The 25,023-nt window shown below is 40.5% G+C and overlaps 1 protein-coding gene across 1 annotated transcript; it reads right to left on the bottom strand.

The window, feature by feature from the left end:
* Nucleotides 1-17,580: 17,580 nt before the first annotated feature.
* On the bottom strand, nt 17,581-24,807 carry AWAT1 (acyl-CoA wax alcohol acyltransferase 1). The gene is made up of 7 exons (XM_035028632.1): nt 24,691-24,807; nt 23,414-23,521; nt 22,834-22,904; nt 21,634-21,838; nt 20,785-20,956; nt 18,145-18,344; nt 17,581-17,974 (listed from the first exon to the last, which is right to left on the bottom strand). Exons 1-7 carry the CDS (start codon nt 24,764-24,766, stop codon nt 17,820-17,822), a joined length of 987 nt encoding a protein of 328 aa, XP_034884523.1. The 5' UTR covers nt 24,767-24,807; the 3' UTR covers nt 17,581-17,819.
* Between the last annotated feature and the right edge of the window lie 216 nt (nt 24,808-25,023).

The following is a 25,023-nucleotide window of genomic DNA, read 5'->3' as shown; positions in this document are numbered from 1 at the left end:
ACAGTAATTATTGTCTATATCAGTCACTTGGCACTTTTATTGTCTTTCGAAATTATACTATTATTGCTAATTAACTCTTTATGTATGTTTGCTGTGAGTTCCCTACTGTAAACTCCTTGAGTTACTGTGATAGAGAAGAAAGAGCATAAGACTGAAAATCAGAAGAGCCAAGTTTGAGCCCTGGTTATGAAAGTGGGGCTTAGGTGTGTCACTTGGGTGAATCACTCAGACTCTTTGAGCCACAATTTCATCACGCATAAAATGAGGATCATAATCTCAGCTTCAAGTACTTCAGATTGTGGTAAGGCTTTGCAAATCTAGAGAGCTAACCAAATATAAATGGTTGTTATTATATCACCCTATTTGCTTAATAAATGGTGCTTAATAAACATTTGCTGAATGATTACATGTCAGTAAATCAGTTTAGTGTTTCTGTTCCTGGGCCTCTTTCCATGTTAAGAGGCCACAGGAACCCCAAGAAACCTAAAGATCTAAGGGCACTTTAGCAACAGTGGAGATAGAGAGGGCATTGGAAAGATATTGTGAAGGAAAGTAGGCCTGTCCAGCATCTCTCACACCGCACGACACTGGCTACTCACTAGTTGGCCTACCCTAAGGCTAATCTGGATGTGGAGAGGAGAAGATGGCACATCTGAGATTTCACTTTCCTCACATTTTCTACTACTTCATCCCATAATCCCCAATGAGTTAAGCCAAATGCTTCACCCAGGATGCACCTAGGACTCTATTCTCCTTCATCGATGTGATGAAAGCCGGCTTCTTGGTGAAGAAGATGATGAGAAGTAGTAGAGAGAACAAACAGTTTGAGTCAGATAACCAGACTTTGCTTTGAATCTTCAATCTGCTACTCACTAGTTGCATGATCTCAGACAAGTTACTTAATCTCTTTGAGCTTCAGTTTCCTCATTGGCAAACTGGGGATAGTAATACTCATTTAGCTGGGTTGTTGTGAAGTGTCAATGAAGTAATGGATGAAAAAACATCACTTACAGTTCCTGTGGGTGGGAACCCCTTTTCAATAGTTCTCAACTTTAGTGTAGTTAGATGAGGAACCAGAATTCTAGATTTGGATTTGGTGCTGCTTAGAAGTGATAGTTAAGATCACGACGAAGACCGAACCCTTGAGTGTGAGAAGCAGAAGGCTAAAAACTGATTATTGAGAGATGATCACAGTGATGACCTGGGAGGAAACAGATTGAAACTTTGGCATTGCATCAAGGGAGAAGAGAGTTTCAAAGAGAAGGACTTATAAAAGTTATTTTTAAAAACCCTTTGAATGAAAGGAAAAGAAAAGAAAAATCAAGGAAGTAAGCAACAGTGAATGTATAAGAGAATTCGGGGAAGATGAGACTCTCAGAAAGATAATAATAAAAAAAAATACTTGATTCCTTGCCAACCTGCATACAAAAGATATTAGCCAATGACATTGACTAAAGAGGCCAATCTCAAATAGCTTTTGTAATCAAGATCTGTTTACATGTATTTATATTCCTCCTTCCCTTTTAGTTCCTATATGACTTTGCCTCTTTCCAAAGATTTCAAAATCACCCACTGAATGAGTTACTTGCCATACCTAGAGATTTTATATTTCTAGTATGAGCTGAGATGTGGTTTGTCACCAAAAGGGACTACAAAAATAACTTGAGTACAACCAGAAAGTGAGTCTGTCTATGAGGGCAACTCAGTGTATGTTTGATTGCCAGAATTTATATACTTAGGTCACAAAGTGGGAAGGAGACAAATTATTTTTCCTTGAGTCAAAGGGTAAATTATTAAAATGTGAGAATTCTTCGAGACAAATAAGATAAAATGGGGGCTGGCTGGCTATTACTGTACATTTTGTACCACAGTTTGAGGCCCTAGTCATGCTGTTGGAACTACTGATGGGAAGAAGAAACCATATGTATTTGGAAAACTAAAGAGATAAATCAACTAATGCCCTCTCAGAGCATTTTAATGCTGGCACCTGCTCAATTTGTTTACTTCTCACTGATATTTAACTTACTGCTCATTGTAAGCCTCGTCCCCTTTACTACAACAATAACTCTTGATCTCCAGAGTGAATAAAACATTGCTTTTTACACCTGCTGATCGTGCTGGATTTCTTTCAGAGGGTAGCCATTGCTCTGGTTCTTTGAAAATGTAAGCTAGTTTGATTTTTTGTGTGTTTCTGTCTTTATTCATTTCTCTATGGCAGTTTCCCAAAGCACATATTCTGGGGCAGTAATCATATTACTGAGTTTTTAAGGGGTTGGATTAGAAGGGAGGGTCCAACATAGTGACATGGACAGACCCTGAACTCACTTTCGTCCATGGAAATCTACACTTACGTATAGAGCAATTCCTCCTGAAAAAGAACGGAAGGCTGATTGAACAGCTTCAGCACAACAAAGGATAGAGAGACCACATAGAGAATGCAAGAGAGATTGGGATACAGCAACAATGGGAACCTCACTCCCAATGCTGCAAACTGCAGTGGGGAAGGATAGCACTGAGGAAACTGCTCATAGATTTGCCTGCCATCAGGCATAGAAAAAAAGCCACGGCTTAAAAGGTAACTAGACTATAAGTGAACTAATGCTAGAACATACCCTAAATGGCAGGAGAACTGCTGGAACACTCTCTAGGGTTGGAGATGCTGGTGAGCACCATTGTTTACATCCCCCCCCCCACCTTGATGCTGCAGATAGGAATGGGGTCTGGGCACTTTAGCCAGGCTGCCACCTCAATGAGCCCAGGGACCCTAGCCCACACCAGCTCCAGTCATTCCCCCAAGGCGGCCTCCCCTACTCTTGACTGCCTGAGCTCCAGTCTTCCCACCAATGTGGCCCCAATGTGGTGTATACCAGGACACTCCTGGAATGTGTCCATTACAACTCCAACCATCTCACCTAGGTGGCATGGGTACAAAGCTCTCTAGCACACTCCAGCCTTTTGCCCACTTCAGCTGCAGCCAACTTGCCAAGGCAGCCCCTGCATGGAGCATCCTAGAAAACCCCCTCCCACCTGTGTCCACTTCACCTCCAGCTGTCCCATTAGGACAGTCCCAGTGCAGAGTGCCCCAGAACTCCCAGCCTGTGCCTGCTAACCTGGGGAAGGAAACACATCCAGGTGCAGGAAGCAAAGAGAATCCCAAACAAGATGAACCCAATCAGGTACACATCAAGGCATATAATAATTAAAATGTCAAAGAGTAAAAATAAAGAGAGAATCATAAAAGCAGCAAGAGAAAAGCAACTAGTTACATACAAGGGACACTACATAAGGCTATCAGATTATTTTTCATCAGAAACCTTAAAGGCCAGAAAGGAGTAGCATGATATATTTTCAAAGTGCTGAAAGGAAAAAAACCTACAACCAAGAATACTCTACTTGGCAAGGTTATCATTCAGGATTAGAGGAGAGATAAAGAGTTTCCCAGACAAACAAAACTTAAAAGAGTTCGTCACCACTAAACCAGCCTTAAAAGAAGTGTTAAAGGGACCTCTTGAAGTGGAAAAAAAGGTCATAACTAGAAGTAAGACATTATAAAAGGAAAAAATTTCACAAGTAAAAGCAATCATATAATAAAGGTAGTAAACTGATCACTTATGAAGCTAGTATGAAGGTTAAAATACAAAAGTAGTAAAATCAATTATATAAAAAATTAGTTAAGAGATTCACAAAATAAAAAGATGTAAATTATGATAGCATATACATAAAACATGGAAGAGGAGAGTGTAAACATAGTGCTTTGAGATTGTGTTCAAACCTAAGTGACCATCAACTTAACATAAAAAGTTATATATTTAAGATGATATATATGAACCTCATGGTATTCACAAACTAAAATTATAATAGATACACAAAAAATAAAGGGAAAGGAATCCAAGCATAATAGTAAAGAAAGACATCAATCACAAGGGAAGAGAGCAAGAGAAGAAAGGAACAGAGAACTACAAAACAACCAGAAATCAATGAACAAAATGGAAAAAAATGCATACCTATCAATAATTACTAGATGTAAATGGTCTAAATGCTCTAATCAAAAGACATAGGGAGACTGAATGGATGAAAAAAAAAGACTCATCTATATGTTGCCTACAAGAGAATCCACTTCAGACCTAAAAGTCTGAAAACTTCACAAACTGAAAGTGAAGGAATAGAAAAAAAATACCATGCAAATGGAAATGAAAAAAAAAAAAACCACCAACAAACTCGGATAGCAATACTTACATCAGACAAAATGGCCTTTAAAACAAAGATTGTAATGAGAGACAAAGAGGGGCATTACACAATGATAAAGGGATTAGTCCAACAAGATGATATAACAATTGTAAATATCTATGCATTCAACATAGGAGTACCTAAATACATAAAGTAAATATTAACAGACATAAAGGGAGAAATTAACAGTAATACAATAATAAGAGGCTGTAACACCTCACTTACGTCAATGGATAGATCATCCAGAAAGAAAACCAATAAGGAAACAGTGGCTCTGAATGACACATCAGACTAGATGGACTTAACAGATATATACAGAACATTCCAACAAAAAACCCAGCAGAATATACATTCTTTTTTTCTTTCTTAATTTTTAAAATTCATTTTAATTTAATTTAATTTTTAGTTAAGTATATTCTTTTCAAGCGCATGTGGAACATTCTCCAGGATAGATCACATATTAGTCCACAAAACAATCTTAAAAAATTTAAGAGATTGAAATCTTATCAGGCATCTTTCCAAACACAATGGTAGGAAATTAGAAATCAACCACAAGAAAAAACTTGAGAAAACACAAACACACAGAGGCTAAACAACATGCAATTATACAACCAATGGGTCAATGAAGAAATCAGAGGAAATTTAAAACTTCCTGGAGACCAATGAAAATGGAAACAAGATGTTATAAAATTTTGGGGATGCAGCAAAAGCAGTTCTTTTTTGAAAAAAAAATTTTTTTTAGAGAAAAAGAGAGAGAGAGCACAAGTTGGGGATTGGGGAGGGGCAGGGGGAAAGAGGGAGAATCTTAAGCAGGCATGGAGCCTGACACAGGGCTCGATCCCAAGGCCCTGAGATCATGACATGAACTGAAATCAAGAGTTAGATGCTTAACCAGCTGAGCCACCAAGACACCCCACAAAAGCAGCTCTAAGATGGAAGTTTATAGTGATACAGGCTTACCTCAAGAAACAAGAAAAATCTCAAATAAACAATCTAAGCAGTACATAATTGATGAATTGTGTGATGATGAGTTGTACATAAGTGATGAATCCCTAAATTCTACTCCTGAAACAGTTATTACACTGTATGTTAGGTAACTGGAATTTAAAGAAACTTGAAACTAGAAAAAACAAAAAAATTAGTTTTTAAAACTTAAATGATAAAAATAATTCAGAATTTTTCAGCTGTGGGGTTTTCCTCCTACCTTTTGGAGTTTTATTTCTAATTCATTTTTAGACAGTTATGCCAGCTCTGCTGGTTTGACAATGTCTTCACAAATTAAAAATGAAAAAAAAAAAACGCAAAGTTTGAAAACAAAAATGTTTAAAGATTCACAAAAGTTTGTAAAAACCATCTCTGGTTTACCAAAATTAGCAATATGTGAAGAATCAGTAACATACTGCTTTTGTCTTTTTTATAAAAGATTTTATTTATTTATTTGAGAGGGAGAGAAAGAGCGTGGGAGAGCAGGGGGGAGTGGCAGGGGGTGGGAAGAAGCAGACTCCAAGCTGAGCAAGAGCCAAGTTCATGACCCCGACGTCACAACCCCAACATCAGGACCCAAGCCGAAATCAAGAGTCAGATGGTTAGCTGACTGAGACACCCAGGCGCCCTAGTAACAAACTGCTTTTGAATCAATTGTTGACTCTCTCTGTTTTTCTGCTCTCTTCTCCCCTGGCAAGCTGATCCCTGCCTACTATGGGGCTGGATCTTCTTGGATAAATTAGAGCCCTGATAGGTCTTCTTGGACACTTCAGATATTTACTAATTTATTCACTTCATTCAGCAATATTTACTGATCACCCATTATGTGCTAGGCACAGGGAGAACATAAGTCAGACACCTACCCTGTCCTCAAGAAGTCTATTGGATAAATATTCAAACACAGTTGACAGTTATTAATGTTGATTTACTATGTAGCAAGCATCATTGCATGCAGATGGTATAAAGTTTTCCATGTGAAAGAGAAGTGATGATGTCAGGCTACAAGAGAATCTACGTCAGGAGTACAAGACAATGGAAAGATTTATGTTGTTTAAGATTAATTAGGTCCTTGGTTTTCAAAAGTTGCTTAAGTCCATAATAAATATGATAAAAATTATATACTGTTAATCCTGTTTTTGTACTTGAGCTCTTTCAGAAAGGACTTTAATGTGTTACAAAAACTTACTATGGGAAAACCAGTTTTTAAATCAGAAGTAAGCCAAGCAATATGTGATGGACTCTGACAGTATCTTACCCAATACCCATTATCCCAATCTTCTTTACTCAGAGAACCCCAATTTTGTTTTGGGCAGCAATAAACCCAACTTCCTAAAGGTATACCTCAGGGTGGCCACATGACCTAGCTCTAGCCAATGAGATTTAAGTAGAAATCTACTGGGTAGGGTTTCTAGAAGAGCTATTGTTTTCCTAATAAAGGAAAACAATTTAGTTTACTAGATCCTTTAGCTTTTTGCCTTATGCTTTTTAGCCCTTTATTCCTGTGTAGCACACAGACAAGATGCTTAGAAATTGAGCAGCCATTTTACAACCATAAAGACATAAAATACACACTAAAAAAATTGTGAAGCAGAAAGCTGTAAGGATTATCTTGTGCAACTGGACCCACCCTTGGGCTGGCTACCTTGAATTTTTTTTTGTTAAAAGAAGGGCCATATGCACCCCAATGTTCATAGCAGCAATGTCTGCAATAGCCAAACTGTGGAAAGAGCCGAGATGCCCTTCAACAGATGAATGGATAAAGAAGATGTGGTCCATATATACAATGGAATATTACTCAGCCATCAGAAAGGATGAATACCCAACTTTTACATCAACATGGATGGGACTGGAGGAGATTACGCTAAGTGAAATAAGTCAAGCAGAGAAAGTCAATTATCATATGGTTTCACTTATTTGTGGAATGTAAGGAATAGCATGGAGGACATTAGGAGAAGGAAGGGAAAAATGAAGGTAGGGAAATCGGAGGGAGAGATGAACCATGAGAGACTATGAACTCTGAGAAACAAACAGGGTTTTAGAGGGGAGGGGGGAGGGGGGATTGGTTAGCCCAGTAATGGGTATTAAGGAGGGCACGTACTGCATGGAGCACTGGGTGTTATACAAAAACAATGGATCGTGGATCATCACATCAAAAACTAATGATGTATTGTATGGTGACTAACATAACAATAAAATTAAAAAAAAAAAAAAACACCCAGGGGTGCCTGGGTGGCTCAGTGGGTTAAGCGTCTGCCTTCTGCTCAGGTCATGATCCCAGGGTCCTGGAATCAAGTCCCGCATTGCGCTCCTTGCTCAGTGGAGAGTCCTCTTCTCCATTTGCCCCTCCCCTACCTCTCATGTGCGCGCGCACGCACGTGCTCTCTCTCCCTCTCTCTCTCAAATAAATAAAATCTTTAAAACAAAACAAAACAAAAAACACTTATTTTGTTGAGCCACCACAAAAGGGTTTCTGTTACATGCAGTCAAATGCAGTCCTAACTGATATACTCTACCTCAAAAGGGAAAGGTTTGCAGGAAAAATATTTTAATTTTTATTAGGAGAATAAGGAAAAGTCTTTCTTCTGATTTGAAAAACAATGGGATTTCCTGCAAAATGAAAGTACTTTTCTTTTCTTGATCTGTATCTGCCTATGGTGGAGAGCAAGATATCTAGGAGAGCAGGAAATATAAGCTAACTCCTGCCCCCTGATCAAATGAGATCAAGATATTAGCTTTTGTTTATTAGAGCAGTGTCTCCTAAAATGTGTCATAGCACAGTAGGTTTTTGAGATGTACCTCAGGAAAAAAGAAAAGAAAAAAAAACCTGTTCTTGGTCAACAAGTTTGATAGATATTGAATATAGAACCCCTTCCTCTTAGTAATTCACAGTAGGCATTATGATGTTACAAGCTCTGGAAAAATCCTGCAGTAAAAAAAATAGGCTTAACATTTTTTGACCCAACCCCTTAATAAGCTATTTTTTAATTGAAGTATAGTTGACATACAATATTATATTAGTTTCAGGTGTACAACATAGTGATTCAATAATTCTCTATATTATGCAATGCTCACCACAATAGATGTGGTTACCATCTGTCACTATACAAAATTGTTGACTATATTCCCTATGCTGTACTTTTTATCCTTTTAACTTATTTATTTTATAACTGAAAATTTGTACCTCTTAATCCCCTTCACCTGTTTCACCTATTCCTCATCCCTCCTGGCAACCACAAGTTTGTTCTCTGTATTTGTTTGTTCATCTCTTTTGTTTTTTTGTTGTTGTTGTTGTTGTTTTTTAGAATCCACATATAAGTGAAATCATATGGTATTTGTCTTACTCTGTCTGACTTATTTTACTTAATATACTTTAGGCCCATCCATACTGTCACAAATGGCAAGATTTCACTCTTGTTTATGGCTGAGTAATGTCCCATTGTATATATACCACCTCTTCATCCTTCCGTCTATCAATGGACACTTAGGTTGCTTCCATATCTTGGCTATTGTAAATAATGCTGCAATAAACATAGGGAGGCATGTATCGTTTCTAATTAGAGTTTTTGTTTTCTTTGGGTAAATACCCAGTAGTGGAATTACTGGGTTATATAATATTTCTATTTTTAATTTTTCAAGGAACCACCATACTGTTTTCCATAGTGGCTGCACCAATTGACCTTCCCACCAATTGCACAAGGGTTCCCTTTTCCCCACACCCTTGCCAAGACTTTTTTTTCCTTTGAGTATAGTTGACATGCAATGTTACATTAGCTTCAAGTGTACAATATTTCTTGTCTTTTTGATACTAGCCATTCTGACTTGTGTGAGGTGATATCTCTTTGTGGGTTTGATTTGTATTTCCCTGATGATGAGTGATGTTGAGCACTTTTCTTGTGTCTGTTGGCCATCTGTATGTCTTCTTTGGAAAAATGTCTCTTCAGGTCTTCTGCCCATTTTTATTTTTATTTTATTTTTTTAAGATTTTATTTATTTGAGGGAGGGGGAAGAGAGAGAGAGAGCACAAACTGGAAGGAGGAGCAAAGGGGGAGGGAGAAGCAGACTCCCCGCTGAGCAGGGAGCCTGACGCGGGACTCCATCCCAGGACCCTGGGATCATGACCTGAGCTGAAGGCAGACACTTAACCGACTGAGCCACCCAGGCACCCTTCTGCCCATTTGTTTTTTTCAGAATTTTTAAATTTATTTATATGACAGAGAGAGAGAGAGAGCACAAACAGGCGGAGTAGCAGGCAGAGGGAGAGGGAGAAGCAGGTTCCCCACTGAGCAAGGAGCCAGATGTGGGACTCTATCCCAGGATCCTGGGAACATGACCTGAGGCGAAGGCAGTCGCTTGACCAACTGAGTCACCCAAGCGTCCCCCTTCTGCCCATTTTTAAATTGGATTTTTTTGGGTTTTTTTGTTGTTGAGTTATATGAGTTCTTTATATATTTTAGATATTAACCCCTTATTGGATATATCATTTGCCAATATCTTTTCCCATTCACTTGGTTGACTTTTCATTTTGTTGATAGTTTCCTTTGCTGTGCAGCTTTTTTGTTTGATGCAGTCCTATTTGTTTATTTTTGCTTTTGTTTCCCTTGCTTGAGCAGACAAATCCAGAAAAATGTTGCTAAGGCCATTGTGCAAGAGATTACTGCCTATGTTTTCTTCTAGGAGTTTTGTGCTTTTAGGTTTTACATTTAGTTCTTTAATCCGTTTGAGTTTATTTTTGTGTATGGTGTAAGGAAGTGGTGGTCCAGTTTCATTCTTTTGCATGTAGCTGCCTGGCTTTCCCAACACCCTTTATTGAAGAGACTGTCTTTCCCCCCATTGTATATTCTTGCCTCCTATGTCATAGGTTAATTGACCATATAAGTGTGGATTTATTTCTGGGCTCTCTATCTTGTTCCATTGATCTATGTGTCTATTTTTTCTGCCAGTAGCATACTGTTTTGTTTTTTTTTTTTAAAGATTTTATTTATTTGACAGAGAGATAGACAGCGAGAGAGGGAACACAAGCAGGGGGAGTGGGAGAGGGAGAAGCAGGCTTCCCGCCAAGCAGGGAACCCGATGTGGGGCTCGATCCCAGGACCCTGGGATCATGACCTGAGCCGAAGGCAGACGCTTAACGACTGAGCCACCCAGGCACCCAGTAGCGTACTGTTTTGATTGCTACGGGTTTGTAGTAGCTCTTGACATCTGGGATTGTGATACCTCCAGCTTTGTTCTTCTTTCTCAAAATTGTTTTGGCTATTCAGGATCTTTTGTGGTTCCATACAAATTTTAGGATTATTTGTTTTAGTTCTGTGAAAAATACTATTGGTATTTTGGTAGGGATTGCATTGAACCCGTGGATTGCTTCGGATAGTATGGACACTTGAGCAATATTAATTTTTCCAATCCATGTGCATGGTACATCTTTTCATTTGTGACATCTTCAATTTCTTTCATCAATGTCTTATAGTTTTCAGAGTGCAGGTCTTTCATTTACTTGACTAAATTTTTTCCTAGGTATTTTCTTTGTGGTGCACTTGTAAATGGGGTTGTTTTCTTAATTTCTCTTTCTGCTACTTCATTATTAGTGTATAGAAATGCAGGTAATTTTTGCATATTAATTTTGTATCCTGCAACTTTACTGAATTAATTTTTTTTAAGATTTTATTTTATTTATTTGAGAGAGAGAGAGAGAGATAGCTAGAGAGGGAACAGTGTGGGAGTGGGAGACGGAGAAGCAGGCTCCCGGCTGAGCAGGGAGCCCGATGCGGGGCTCGATCCCAGGACCCTGGGATCATGACCTGAGCCGAAGGCAGACGCTTAACGACTGAGCCACCCAGGTGCCCCCTGAATTAATTTTTTAGTACTAATAGTTTTTTGGTGGAGTCTTTCAGGTTTTCTATATATAATATCATGTAATAGCATGTCATCTGCAAATAATGACAGTTTTACTTCTTCCTTTCTGATTTGGATGCTTTTTATTTCTTTTCTTCCTCTGTTTGCTGTGGCTAAGATTTTCAGTACTGTATTGCATAAAAGTGACATGAGTGGACATCTTTATCTTGTTCCCGAACTTAGAGAAAACATTTTCAATTATTTTCCCATTGAGTATGATGTTGGCTGTGGTTTTTTCATATACGGCCTTTATTATGTTGAACTATGTTCCCTGTAGACCTGCTCTTTTGAGAGCTTTTACTATAAATGAATGCTGAATTTTGTCAAATGCTTTTTCTGCATCTACTGAAATGGTCATATGGTTTTTCTTGTTCATTTTGTTAATGTGGTATATCATGCTGATTGATTTGCAGATATTAAACCATCCCTGGAATAAATGCCACTTTATCATGGTACATGATCCATTTCATGTGTTGTTGAATTCAGTTTGCTAATATTTTGTTGAGGAGTTTTGCATCTAAGTTCGCCAGGGATATTGGCTTGTAGTTTTCTTTGTAGTGTCTTTGTCTGATTTGGGTATCAGGGTAATGATCATAATAGGATGAAGTTTGAAGTTTTCCTTCCTCTTTATTTTTTGGAATAGTTTGAGAAGGATAGGTATTAACTCTTCTTTAAATGTTTGGTAGAATTCACCTGTGAAGCCATCTGGTCCTGGAATGTTTGTTGGGAGGTTGTTTTATTACCAATTCAATTTCATTACTAATAAGCAGTCTGTTCAGATTTTCTTTTTCTTCCTGATACAGTCTTGGAAGACTGTATGTTTCTAGAAATTTATCCATTTCTTCTAGGTTGTCCAATTTGTTGACATATAATTTCTGATAGTAGTCTCTTATAATCCTTTGTATTTCTATGATGTCAGTTGTTACTTCTCCTTTATTTCTTTTTAAAAAAGTTTTAATTTTAATTCTAGTTAGTTAACAGTGTTATAGTAGTTTCAGGTGTACAATATTTCAACAATTCCATATATCACCTGGTGCTCATCACGACAAGTGTACTCCTTAATCCCCATCACCTATTTAATCCATCCCCCCACCTGCCTCTCCTCCGGTAACCATCAGTTTGTTCTCTATAGTTAAGTCTGTTTCTTGGTTTGCTTCTCTCTTTTTCCCCCCACATATTGATCTGTTCTGTTTCTTAAATTCCATATATGAGTGAAATCATATGGTATTTGTCTTTCTCTGACTGACTTTTTTTTCACTTAGCATTATACTCTAACTTCATCCACGTCCTTGCAAATGGCAAGATTTCATTCTTTTTATGGCTGAATAATATTCCATTGTATATATATACCACTTCTTCTTTATCCATCCATCAGTGGACACTTGGGCTGCCATAATTTGGTTATGGTAAATAGGACTGCTATAAACATAGGGGTGCATATATCCCTTTGAATTAAGTGCTTTTGTATTCTTTCAGTAAATACCCAGTAGTGCAATTGCTGGATCGTAAAGTAGTTCTATTTTTAACTTTTTGAGGAACCTCCATACTGTTTTCCACACTGGCTGCACCAGTTTGCATTCCCGCCAACAACCTTTGATGTGTGACGAATACATTCCAGAGCATGTACCGTGAGACCAACAGTGCATGAGGGTTCCTTTTTCTCCACATCCTCACTAACACTTGTTTCTTGTGTTTTTGATTTTAGCCATTCTGACAAGTGTGATATCTCACTGTAGTTTTAGTTTGTGTTTCCCTGATGATGAGTGATGTTGAATATCTTTTCATGTGTCTGTTGTCCATCTGTATGTCTTCTTTGGAGAAATGTCTGCTCATGTCTTCTGCCCATTTTGTAATTGGATTATTTGTTTTTTGGGTGTTGGGCTGTATAAGTTCTTTATATATTTTGGATACTAACCCTTTATCAGGTATGTCATTTGCAACTATCTTCTCCCATTCCGTAGGTTGCTTTTTAGTTTTGTTGATTGTTTCCTTCACTGTGCAGAAGCTTTTTATTTGATGTGGTAGCAATAGTTTATTTTTGCTTTTAGTTCCCTTGCCTCAGGAGACATATCTAGAAAAATGTTGCTACAGCCAGTGTCAGAGAAATTACTGCCTGTGCTCTCTTCTTCTATATTCATTATTTATTTCTAATTTTACTGTACTGAGTCTTGTGACTATAGTACGTGGAATTTCTGCCTTTTATATTAAGAGCATTTTGAATTCAAATACTGAATAGTAGTTGTGAAAGATTCATGTGCACTTGAAAAGAAAGTCTAATTCCTGTCCTAATCATTAAGTTCTTATCACTTGACAGTCTAGTCTACATTATTTATTGTATTAGTCAGCTCCATACTTTTTAAAAATTAGCTTTTTGTTTACTTGATTTGTCATATTCTAACAGCCGAGTGTTGAAGTCTCCAATCACATGATATGACCTTTGATGTATGAGGAATTCCAAAGCACATACTGTGAGACCATATGATTTTCATCCATAAATGCAGAGAAAGGATTACTGAAAATTTCCTCCTTTACACCCTTAATGGGGTTAACCATAAATAAAGACTGACAAAATCGAGTTCTCATTAGTAGAGCCAACAAAACGCTATGGAAGAATGGAGCAAGGGGTTATTAAATCTTCCTGGTGAAGGCTTCACTAAGGTGATATTTGATGTGGACTTAAAACACGAATACTCTTTGCCATGTAGAGAGAACATGTGCAAAAGCAAAGAAAGGTGAAATTATTCAGAAAACATGAAGTAGTCCAGTGTACTACTTTAGACCATGATAGGGAGTGATTGGAAATTCATAGGGGTCAGAGTATGAAGGGTCTTTGTTGAATTCATGATGGACCTATTATATGTATGGGGAAGCATTGAACTCTCTGACAGTAAGTACGGATCTTCCCTCTATGGGGCAGTGCTCTGGATATCACTCAAGTACTCTGCTCACTTTCTGCCTCCATGATTACCTCTGAAGGTCCCTGTACATTTGGCCCACTAGGGTCACCAGCCTGGCCACTCTTTGTAAATGTCCCTTGCTTGCCCTCACATTCCATGATCAAGTCTTACTGATTAGTTCCTTTGATGATCAGCTCATACAAAGTTATTGTGACATCCAGAGTGAGGAGCAAAACCTTAGAGTATTAGAGTATCTCAAAAATATTCAGGGAGGGAGGAGGAGAGATAGGGAGAACAAGAGATTGCATTGTGGTGTAGAGGCTGAGGGTGAAGAGAAAAGATATGGGGGAAATGAATTTTCTAGAAGGAGCATGTGGCTGATGCTAATAAGAAAGCAAAGGCTTTTTTTTTTTTTTTTAACTCTTTTAGGTATAGCCTCATTCCCATGTGTGTCCTTGAGATTCTTTTCTGAAAAAAATCTGCTGTAGTTTGCTCTTCCTGGACAAACCAAACAGGTGAGAACAATTCAAATCCAAGTCCCCCCTTTATTCAGTTACCTTTTCATTACCTCATGAGGTTTTGACCCATCCAATCAACCCCAGTGACTCCTACCATGACTTCTCCCAATCTGATAGGCTCCCAAATCAGATCAGCCACTTTCTCTATATTACCAGCAGCCTTCTCTGCCATGCCAAGGGGTTTGAACTTTATCTTGTAGACCAGCATTTGCAAAACTGTATTTAGAGAAACACTAAATGTTCCATGTGATGGTAATAAGTGTTATTTGAAACAAGGGTTCCATTGTCAGGTAAGTTTGGGAAATACTAAATACTCCTTCTTGGATAGTCACAAAGCCCATTAGTGTAGTGAAGATTCTGAAAATATTTCAGTAAATACATCTGTCTAATTTTGTTTAATCCAGCATCTCCCACAGTTATTTAACCACATAATCATTTTTTCTGTGCAATATTTATTAACATCTATGGAACATTAATGGTACCCAGAACATAATTCAGGATATGCTGGTATTTCAAAGTAGAGGACTAACAAGTCAGATTTAAGCATTAGTAAGAGCACTCTGGCACCAGTGTGATGAATGGATTGATTAGAGAGGACTTTAGCAGAAGAAGTGGCAATTGTCTAGGAATATTGGTGAGGGCTTTGACAAGGTTGTGACAGTGGAGAAGGGAAGAGGACACACTGGATTAATATTGAGGTGGTAGAATTAACAGGATTTGGTGATAAAAAGTCAGATTGGGAGGGGGAAGATGTTTCATCTGCTACCGGTATGTTGATGTTAAAATGTTTGTTAGAGATTGGTAAGTTGGATATATTGGTTTTGAGGGAAATCACTTATGAGAGAAATCTGGGTTAGAAATGGATATTTGAGACTGAAACAGTATAAAGTGAGAATAGAGTGGGCCCCACCAAAACTGAATATTTAAGAGGTATGAAATAAGAAAAGTAAAAAAGGCTAATCTAAAATTTCCCCCCTTTTTCACTTTATTGAGATATAACTGATGTATAACAGTGTGTAAGTTTAAGGTGCAACATGATGATTTGATATACATATATTGCAAAATGATTACAGTAAGGTTAGTTAAGACATCCATCACCTCACATAATTACAATTTCTTGTGGTGAGAACACTTAAGATCTACTTTCTTAGCAATTTTCAAGTATTTCAAGCATTATTATTAATTATAGTCATCAAATTGTACAGTAGATCCCAGAAATTATTCATATTATAATTGGAAATTTGTACCCATTGGCATTGGCCAACATCTCCCCATTTCCCCTATTTCCTAGCCCCTGACAATCACCATTCTATACACTGTTTTTATGAGTTTGGCATTTTTTTTTTCTTTTAGATTTCACATGTAACTGAGATCATACAGTTTTTGTCTTTCTCTGTCAGACTTATTTCACTTAGCATAATGCCCTCAAGGTCCATCCATGTTGTTGCAGATCGCAGGATTTCCTTCTTTTGAATGATGAATATTATTCCATTATATCCACATCTTATTTATGCATTCATCCGTCAATGGACACTTAGGTTGTTTCCATGTCTTGGCTATTGTGAATAATGTTGCAAAGAATATGGGGGTGCAGGTATCTCTTTGAAATAATGATTTCATTTCCTATGGATACCCACATGTGGGATTGCTGGATCATATGGTAGTTCTATTTTCAATTTTTTGAGGAACCTCCATCTGTTTTCCGTAGTGGCTGCACCAATTTACATTACCACCATTAGTGCATGAGGATTTGCTTTTCTCCACATCCTTACCAACACTTATCTTTTGTCTTTTTGGTAGTAGTCATTCTAACAGGCATGAGGTAATATCTCACTGTGGTTTTAATTTTTCATTTCCCCGATGATTAGTGAAGTTGAGCATCTTTTTATGTACCTGTTGGCCATTTGGATGTTTCTTTGGAAAAATGTCTATTTAAGTCCTCTGCCCACTTTAAAATCAGATTTTTTGCTATTGAGTTGAATGAGTTTTAAAATAGTCTTTTAACTTTTGTTCTTTTGCTAAGTGTTGTTGTTGTTGTTGTTTTTAGTATAGTTGAAACATAGTATTATGTTAGTTTCAGGTGTATACCTTTGCTGTGTTTCTAAGTGTGTCTTTTGTTGGTTGCCTTGTGAAGGAAGAGACATCTGTGTTTTTATTTACTCTTTTAAAATTCTCAGAATACAGCTTTAAGAAAACTTTTAAGCAGAACTTAGTAAGACTTTAAAATATGGATATAAAGCGAATTTCCCATAGTAGACTCAGGATGGCAGCAAATACCTTGGGGTTATGGTGTGAGAGGACCATCGTGACAAAATGACCCATGTGAAATGCCTCTGCCAACTGAAAAGTAATCTTAAAGTTGTGTTTGACTTATGTAAAAGGCATGATTGTTAGGTTAGTGTTGTGGAGATAAGGGAAGCCTTTATATTTGGAGGCAGCAGATTACTACACAAAAACCCATACATGAGTGTTATCCATAGCAGCCCAAAAGTGGAAAGAACCCAAAAGTCCATCAACTGGTGAATGAACGAAAACTGTTGTGTATATGTGCAACGCAATATTATTCAGCCATAAAAAGAATGAAGTACTGGTACATGCTACAACATGGATGAGCCTTGAGAACATGCTAAGAGAAAGAAGCCAGTCCTGAAAAAACCACATAGTCTATTATTCCATTTATATGAAATGTCCAGAAATGGCAAATCCATAGAAATGGAAAGTAAATTAGTGTTTGCTAGTGGCTGGGAGAGATGACGGAATGGGGAGTGACTGCTAATGCGTACCGGCTTTCCTATTTAGGGTGCTGAACAATGTTCTAAAATTAGCGGTAGTGGTTGCACAACTCTGTGAATATACTCAGTACTACTGAATTTTACACTTTAAACAGGTTAAACTTATGGTATGCAAAAAAAAGTCTCAATTAAAAAATGCATTATGACAAAATAGCAACAGCAACCACCAGAGTGGTGGCTACTTGGGCTGTTTGGCTATCACTTGAGTCCTTCAGGACCTGGGGGGTTGGGCTTAGGGAGGAAAGCCAGTAGGGAGCAAGGAAGGAAGCATGTCTGTGCCTAGGGTGCCCATGGCTGGGCCTGAGGGGCCTCAGGGTGCCCCCTTTTTGTGGAGTGACTGAGTGAAGCTTCTTAGGACAGCAACTATGAGGGCTTTGTGGCAAGGAAGGAATTCCTAATGTCCTCCCCTACCACACATAGCCTTCCCTTATCTCCTTTTCTCCCCCTCTTGGTTAGCAGCAAATGAGTCTCCTCTTCAAGGTACATGCTCTTGGGCACGCAAGCCCATTCAGTCACAGGAAAATCAGCTTTTGGGTCTCTGAGCAGCCACACTGGGTCTTATGCTGGTCAAACAGTTTGCACAGGGCATCCATATAGAGTGCATGGTATTTGTCCACCATTTCCTGGCTTGGTTTTTCAATTTTGGGCAGTGGCAGAGGCTCCCCAACTGGAGATGGGAAAAGAGAAGGGACAAGTGTTAGAATCTTCTCTTCCTTTAACCTCCTTCTTCCCTGGGCCGGATTCTCTCACTTGCCAAGTCAACTCCCTGATTCTCCCTCTCTGAGGTTGAGGTCAGGAAAGAGCTGAGGTAGACTTGGGGCTGAAAGCAGCACTCACCCACAGTGACGATAGGCAGCGAGTATGGCAGGAGCCCATAGGAGCCTTGGCAGAAGCCTCTTCCATAGAAGACACAAAAATAGAAACCAAAGATTCTGCGGAAGGAGCTCTGGAACTTGTACATCCAGCTGTCCTTATGGAATTGCACCTGATCATATACCTCAGTTTCTCCAAAAGTGAAGGTGGGGACCAGATGAGCCCTGAAGGAAAATCCCGATTTATTTCTTAAACACAGGCTAGGATGAGAACCACTCAGGAAGAACATTTGTTCCTGGCCAGGCTCCCAGCTATATAAAATCCCTGCAACATAAAGCATTTCTTCTTGCACTAAACAGGGCTCCCATATTTACTGTCTCTTGTCTTGAAATGTTCAAATCTAGTGAGAATGCTATCTCTGGGCCAGGATCACAAGGGCAAGATATGGGGTATAGGGAAGGAAGAGGGTTTTGGGCAGAGATCCCCAGAAACTTATATCATGGTAAAGAAAAGCTTCCAGGAATTGTCATGCAGGGAAATATCTGACTCTGTTTCTACTAGTAGGAAGCATAGAGATGATGATAATATTGCACAGATGCATATATTTTGATATGCCCATCACCCACGGGACTATGCATAAGGTATTCTGTCCCTTGAGATTAGAGAAGAGAAAATTTGTGTCCCTCTTGGGCCATAGGTAGAGAATCAGGCTCCTGAAGTCTTCCTGTGAGAGAAGAGTAAAGAGAACATGGCCTCTCTTATACAAACCTTTGTGAGTTACTAGTAATTTCTCTGCACTTTGATATATGTTACCTTACTGGATCCTCACAGCAGAGACAGTGTGGGGCACAGTGGAAGGTGGTGGTATTTTCTTTATCTTACAGATCCAGAAGTCCAGGTTCTGAAGGGGAAAGTTCACTCAGGCAGTCAGTGAATGGCATGACCTGGGCTAGAACCCAGGATTCCTTCCTCCCAGCTCAGAACTCTCTCCCCTACATTATGCTCCAACCTGATGAACAGGCCACTCAGGCAAGGTCCTTAGGCGAACTACTTTTCTCTGAGTCAGAAATAGGACAATTATTTCTGTGTTCAGTGGGCTGGCCTCCTGACCTTATGGTGCACCCCACAGTTCCAGCCTTGGGCACCTGCCCTTTACCTCCCATCTCTATCCCTCAGTTAGAATGGCTAATAATTATCTACCACTTACTGTGTGCCAGACACATTTGGTGTTTTATGTGGATGACTTCATTTAATAATCCAGTCAAAAAATGGGCAGAAGACATGAACAGACACTTCTCTGAAGAAGACATACAAATGGCTAACAGACACATGAAAAAATGTTCATCATCATTAGCCATCAGGGAAATTCGAATCAAAACCACATTGAGATACCACCTTACACCAGTTAGAATGGCAAAAATTGATAAGGCAAGAAACAACAAATGTTGGAGAGGTTGTGGAGAAAGGGGAACCCTCTTACACTGTTGGTGGGAATGCAAGTTGGTACAGCCACTTTGGAAATCAGTGTGGAGGTGCCTCAAAAATTTAAAAATAGACCTACCCTATGACCCAGCAATTGCACTCCTGGGTGTTTACCCCAAAGACACAGATGTAGTGAAAAGAAGGGCCACATACACCCCAAGGTTCATAGCAGCAATGTCTGCAATAGCCAAACTGTGGAAAGAGTTGAGATGCCCTTCAACAGATGAATGGATAAAGATGTGGTCCATATATACAATAGAATATTACTCAGCCAACAGAAAGGATGAATACCCAACGTTTACATCAACATGGATGGGACTGGAGGAGATTATGCTAAGTGAAATAAGTCAAGCAGAGGAAGTCAATTATTATACGGTTTCACTTATTTGTGGAACATAAGGAATAGCATGGAAGACATTAGGAGAAGGAAGGGAAATATGAAGGGGGGGAAATCGGAGGGGGAGATGAACCGTGAGAGAGTAAGGACTCCGAGAAACAAACTGAGGGTTTTAGAGCGGAGGGTGGGTGGGGGGATGGGTTAGTCCGGTGATGGGTATTAAGGAGGGCACATATTGCATGAAGCACTGTGTGTTATACGCAAACAATGAATCATGGAACAATACATCAAAAACTAATGATGTAATGTATGGTGGTTAGCTAACATAATAAAAAAAATAAACCCCACAATTACCCTATGGAGTAGGTACAATTATTAGTAGCCACATTATGAAAATGAAAACACCAAGACTCAGAATGGTTAACTAATCTGTCTCAGAGAGTAACAGTAAGTTATGGAACCAGGATTCAAATCAGGCCCCTGACTTCAGATTCTGTGCACATACTCACCATACTGTACTGCCTGCCCCTTGCACTTACCATTAACAAACAGATATAGATATTGATATTGCTAGAGATGATGTGGGCATCATCTGTATATTAGGAGAGTCCTAGCCAAGCCCCCTGATAATGAATCTGGGTTTCTGGTTTGGCTTCCTGAGAATTGGTCCAGCTAGTTTAGAAGGAGTGGATGACATAAACCTTTTAAAAATGCTATGGCCATCTCCCTTATGCACTAGTAAGTTCCACGAGGGCAAGACTCACGTCTGATTCATCTTGGCATCACCTAGCATGTGATGCTGCTCAGAGAAGGCCATCCACCCCTGCCCTGGGAGGAACACCTACCCATGCTGGAGGGCCGTGCGCACAAACCCCTTGCGCTTCTGGAGGATGAGGGTGGTGGTGTTGGGCACACTTTGCAGGGCCTCTCCCACCCCTCCTACTACGATGCCCACAAGGTTGCCAGTGCCATGGCTTAGCAGGTAGTCGATAGCTGGCTGACTCACGGAGCACACACCTAAAGAGAATCAAAGAGCAGAGAGAGGAGCAAAATAAGGGGAAGGGGAAATGGCTGAGAGGGAACACTCTCTGCTTACTCCTCATTGGCTTGTCCATGTGCCCTCTGTTCCCATGAGTCCCAGAAGTAGAATCAATGAGATGGGACCAAGGGTGTGGAGAAAAGAAGGCTGAGGGCAAACCCAGCATGTTTCACTTTGAGGCAATATCTCCATTCATAGGAGACATTAGGTTGAAACTATAGTAGGAAGGTTTCCAGTGGGATAACCAGAAGAACTTTCTGAATCTCAACTATGATCTTACTCTTTTCTTTTCCTCTATTGCCACCAAATAGCAAAAGTTATTCTTTACTGAGCATGTACTCTGTGGCAGGTACTATATTGAATGCTTTACTTGTATGATCTCATTTAGCCGTCACACCAAATCTGAGGTTAGACTATTATCATTAGCATCTCCTTACAGATGAAGAAAGTGAGACCGGTAGCTTGCTCAAGACCACACAGTAGGCAGCAGAGCCAGGATTCAAACCCAGTTTAGCTCCAGAACATATGCTTTTAACTACTATGCTTTGATGGTTTTGGGGGAGAGGTGATTGAGAGGTAGGGGATGGGGCTTAAAAACGTGAGTCTCCCAGCAGAGAAATGGGCCAGAAGCTCCAGTAAGTATGGTCAGAAGTACCTTTGGCCATGAGGTACTCCCTAACAAAGGGGATCCTGAAGAACCAGGACAGTGTGGCCAAGTGGGGAGTGATGCCTGGGAAGATCTTCGAGAAGCCTGTGGCTTCAGTGCAGAAGTTGCAGAAGGGTCCAAAGGTCAAGAGGCCATGAGGGTGAACCCCCATGATGTAGTTGTGCTCAGGTGACAGGTCTTTAGTCTTCAGGATCTGCAGCCATGAAAAGAAGTGCCAGAGGTGGTGAAATAAGGTCACATGAAGAAGCAAAGGTGAAGACACTTCAGGGATCAGGGTGCTCTCTAAAGCAGAGCTTTTCAACAGCTAGGCCATGAGTGGGTTTCAGGGGGCCAAGATATCGGTCTCCTCAGCCCCTGGAAAGCCAGGAAGGATCTGGGGCAGCTAGAACTGCTGGACCTCTGCCCCATGGGTGGTTGCAAGTAGTTCCGGCCATTTATCTCAATGCGCTTTATGCATAGTATCATTTTGTACCAGTGTTTAAGTGAAAAGGTCGGCAAGTTCTGCTCTAAAAATTGGGGCAACGTTTGTTGTCTACTCCAAAGAATGCTCAGAGGACCAGCATAGCACTACATTTCTAGATCGTCTTCCTGATATTTTCTCCTCCCAACCCCCTTCCAGTTTCTGCCTAAGTAACTTCTATTGAACTTGAAAACCCTGCCTAAATATCACCACGTCTGTGAAGCTTTTTCTTTTCTTTTATTCTTATGTTAATCCCCATACATTACATCATTAGTTTTAGATGAAGTGTTCCATGATTCATTGTTTGTGCACTGTGAAGCTTTTTCTTACCCCTCATCTGAACTACTTGTGTACCATGTACCAAACTATAAATACATACTTGTCTGTCCTTCTCATTAGATGTGAGCACCTTGATGACAGATTGCATCCTACTCACTTCTCTGTACCTCTAACATGTAGTACAGAGTAGGCTTTCAATCAACGTTTGTTAAACTGAACTGAACTGTATTTGCGTTTCTGCCTGTGTCATCTGGTAGGTCATGCCAAGGGTGTACAAAGTATGCTAGCAGAGTAGCAAGTACCAGCCACAACGTTGGGTCTTGAAGTATGTCTAGCCTTCCCTGAGACTTCTCTGGTATGCTCATTTTCCTTATGGACAACCCTAGTTATTTGGCATAAATGCCTAGTATTTTGGGAACTGCTGGGGATGCCGGGAAAGAGACACTTACCGTAATGGGAAAATAGTCCCTGAGGTGGGTCCAGATACACAAGTTCCTTACCCAGCCTGAACGCCTGCCACCTGAGAGAGAAATATCAGTGGGGGATGGTGTCTGTGTGTGCCAACCCCATCCTTCCCACTCACTCAGGGCTTTCCTAACAGCATGGAGGGGCCATGGCTCTGCTAGAGAGGTGGAAAAGGAAGAGACCCCAAGACGGTCCTGGCTGGCCCAGGTCCTGTGACTCTGAGAACTTGGATGAGAGACCTTGGATATCCAGGAGTGGGACTCCCTGGTTACAGGTTAAGCTGGAACATTCTTTTTTTTTTTTAAATAAGTTTTTGTTTTGTTTTTTAAAAGATTTTATTTATTTATTTGACAGAGAGAGACACAGCGAGAGAGGGAACACAAGCAGGGGGAGTGGGAGGAGAAGCAGGCTTCCCGCGGAGCAGGGAGCCCGATGTGGGGCTCCATCCCAGGACCCCGGGATCATGACCCGGGCCGAAGGCAGACGCCTAATGACTGAGTCACCCAGGCGACCCTAAGCTGGAACATTCTTAGGCCATGTTCTTTCTAGGTCCACGAGTCTTACCTTGATCTGGGGTCTTTCGGTCCAAGAAAAACCAGGCAAAGTAAAGCACGGGCAGTGGCCACAAGGATGTAAACAGCAAGTAAATGAACAATGGCTGCAAGATAAAAACTGATGAGGGAGCAGGTCAGACCAAAATTGTTCTGCCAGCAGAACTTGCCCATGTACATCCGCATTAAGAGCCCCCCAAACTACCCAAGCTTCTGGTCCTGGCCTTCTGCACAGTCTAGCTCCTGCCCATCCAGCATCCATGTCTACTTGGCCTTCAAACATTTCCTCTATCATCTACCATACACCAGCCCTCTTTCTCTAATTCCCCATCATCCCTGTCCACTTGCTTCCTCAGCCACTCACCATCCCTCTACTCCTTCCTCCTCCCTGCCTGCCACCAGCTTTCCCCCTGCTCCCATTCATCCACCATCTTTCCCTTCTTGTCTCCTGTCTCCTTTGCTATTCATCATCCCCAAACCCTTGTTAAACCACTAGCTCATCATCCTTCCTTGCCCATATACTATCCATATCTCCCCACACCCTGCACACTAAGCATCTGCATCCCTCTACTTCTTCCCATTCACCATTCTTTTTTTAAAGAAGATTTTATTTATTTATCTGACAGAGAGAGAAAAAGCGCACAAGTAGGGGGAGCGGCAGGCAGAGGGAGAAGCAGGCTCCCCGCTGAGCAGGGAGCCCAATGTGGGGCTCCATCAAAGCACCCTGGGATCATGACCTGAGCCAAAGGCTGATGCTTAACCGACTGAGCCACCCAGACGCCCCCCACCCCCGCCATTCACCATTCTTGTCCTCTTGCTCATTCACCATTCCTTCCATTGTCACTATCTCCCCACATGCTACCACCCCACCCCCTCCCAGAATGGAAAACTCTATGGTTTAAACATAGGCTATACTTCTCCAAGTCTGTAATTCTAATGCTTCTTCTGTCCCACTCCCCGTGCTTTATGCTCATGGACATATCATGCCTATTCCCTGGGCCTCATTTCCCCTTTCCAGATAGTGAGGGTTAAGAAGTGGCTGAAATTAGCCCGATCTACTCATATCCATCATGACCCTGTTCTACTCCTCTGCCTGCTCTCACTGCCTCCTGTGGCTCTATCTCTTCCTTCTCCAGGGTGTTCGTGGGACTCAAGACTCCTTGGCTTTACTCTGTAGTACCATCTGAGATGACCAAAGGTTAGATATGAGACTTCCCATGAGCGTGAAGAAGATCTGACCCTGGCCTCTGACTCTGGCTTCTTGCCGTGCACTCTAGGATCAATACTCACCTATGGCAAGGTAGCTCAAGGGCCACTGCAGAAGTAGCAGACTCTGGAAGTGTGTAGGCTGCTTGAAACAAGGCATGATGCTCAGGAGCCTGAGGAAGACAAAGATCCCCGAACACTCTTCCAACCAATGGTGCCACCAGCCTCTTGAAGCATGCTCGATAGTGAATGCATATGATCAGGAGGATTTTCACCTGCCCTTTTCCTTCTTTGTCCTGCCCCACACCTACGACCCACTGCAGGAGGCAGGCTTTGGAGTACCAAGGACTGTCCTATCAGACCTGAGCCCTGGGCCCTGGCCATTTGCCCTTTGACTCTTTCCTGAGATTATTAAGA

This window comes from Mirounga leonina, unplaced genomic scaffold (genome assembly GCF_011800145.1).
Source record: "Mirounga leonina isolate KUSES-001 unplaced genomic scaffold, KU_Mleo_1.0 Mir_204, whole genome shotgun sequence".
Taxonomy (NCBI): Eukaryota; Metazoa; Chordata; class Mammalia; order Carnivora; family Phocidae; genus Mirounga; species Mirounga leonina.
This window is presented reverse-complemented; position numbering and strand designations above follow the sequence as displayed.

Bases quoted from the DNA above. Each gene is read 5' to 3' on its own strand.
- AWAT1 (XM_035028632.1), bottom strand. From the start codon at position 24,766: ATGCCTTGTTTCAAGCAGCCTACACACTTCCAGAGTCTGCTACTTCTG. The intron at 20,957-21,633 runs GTACTTCTGACC...GATTCTCTTTAG, and splicing joins GGAGTACCTCATGGCCAAAG to GTGTGTGCTCCGTGAGTCAG. The intron at 18,345-20,784 runs GTAGGTGTTCCT...ATTTTCCTTCAG, and splicing joins CGCACGGCCCTCCAGCATGG to GGCTCATCTGGTCCCCACCT.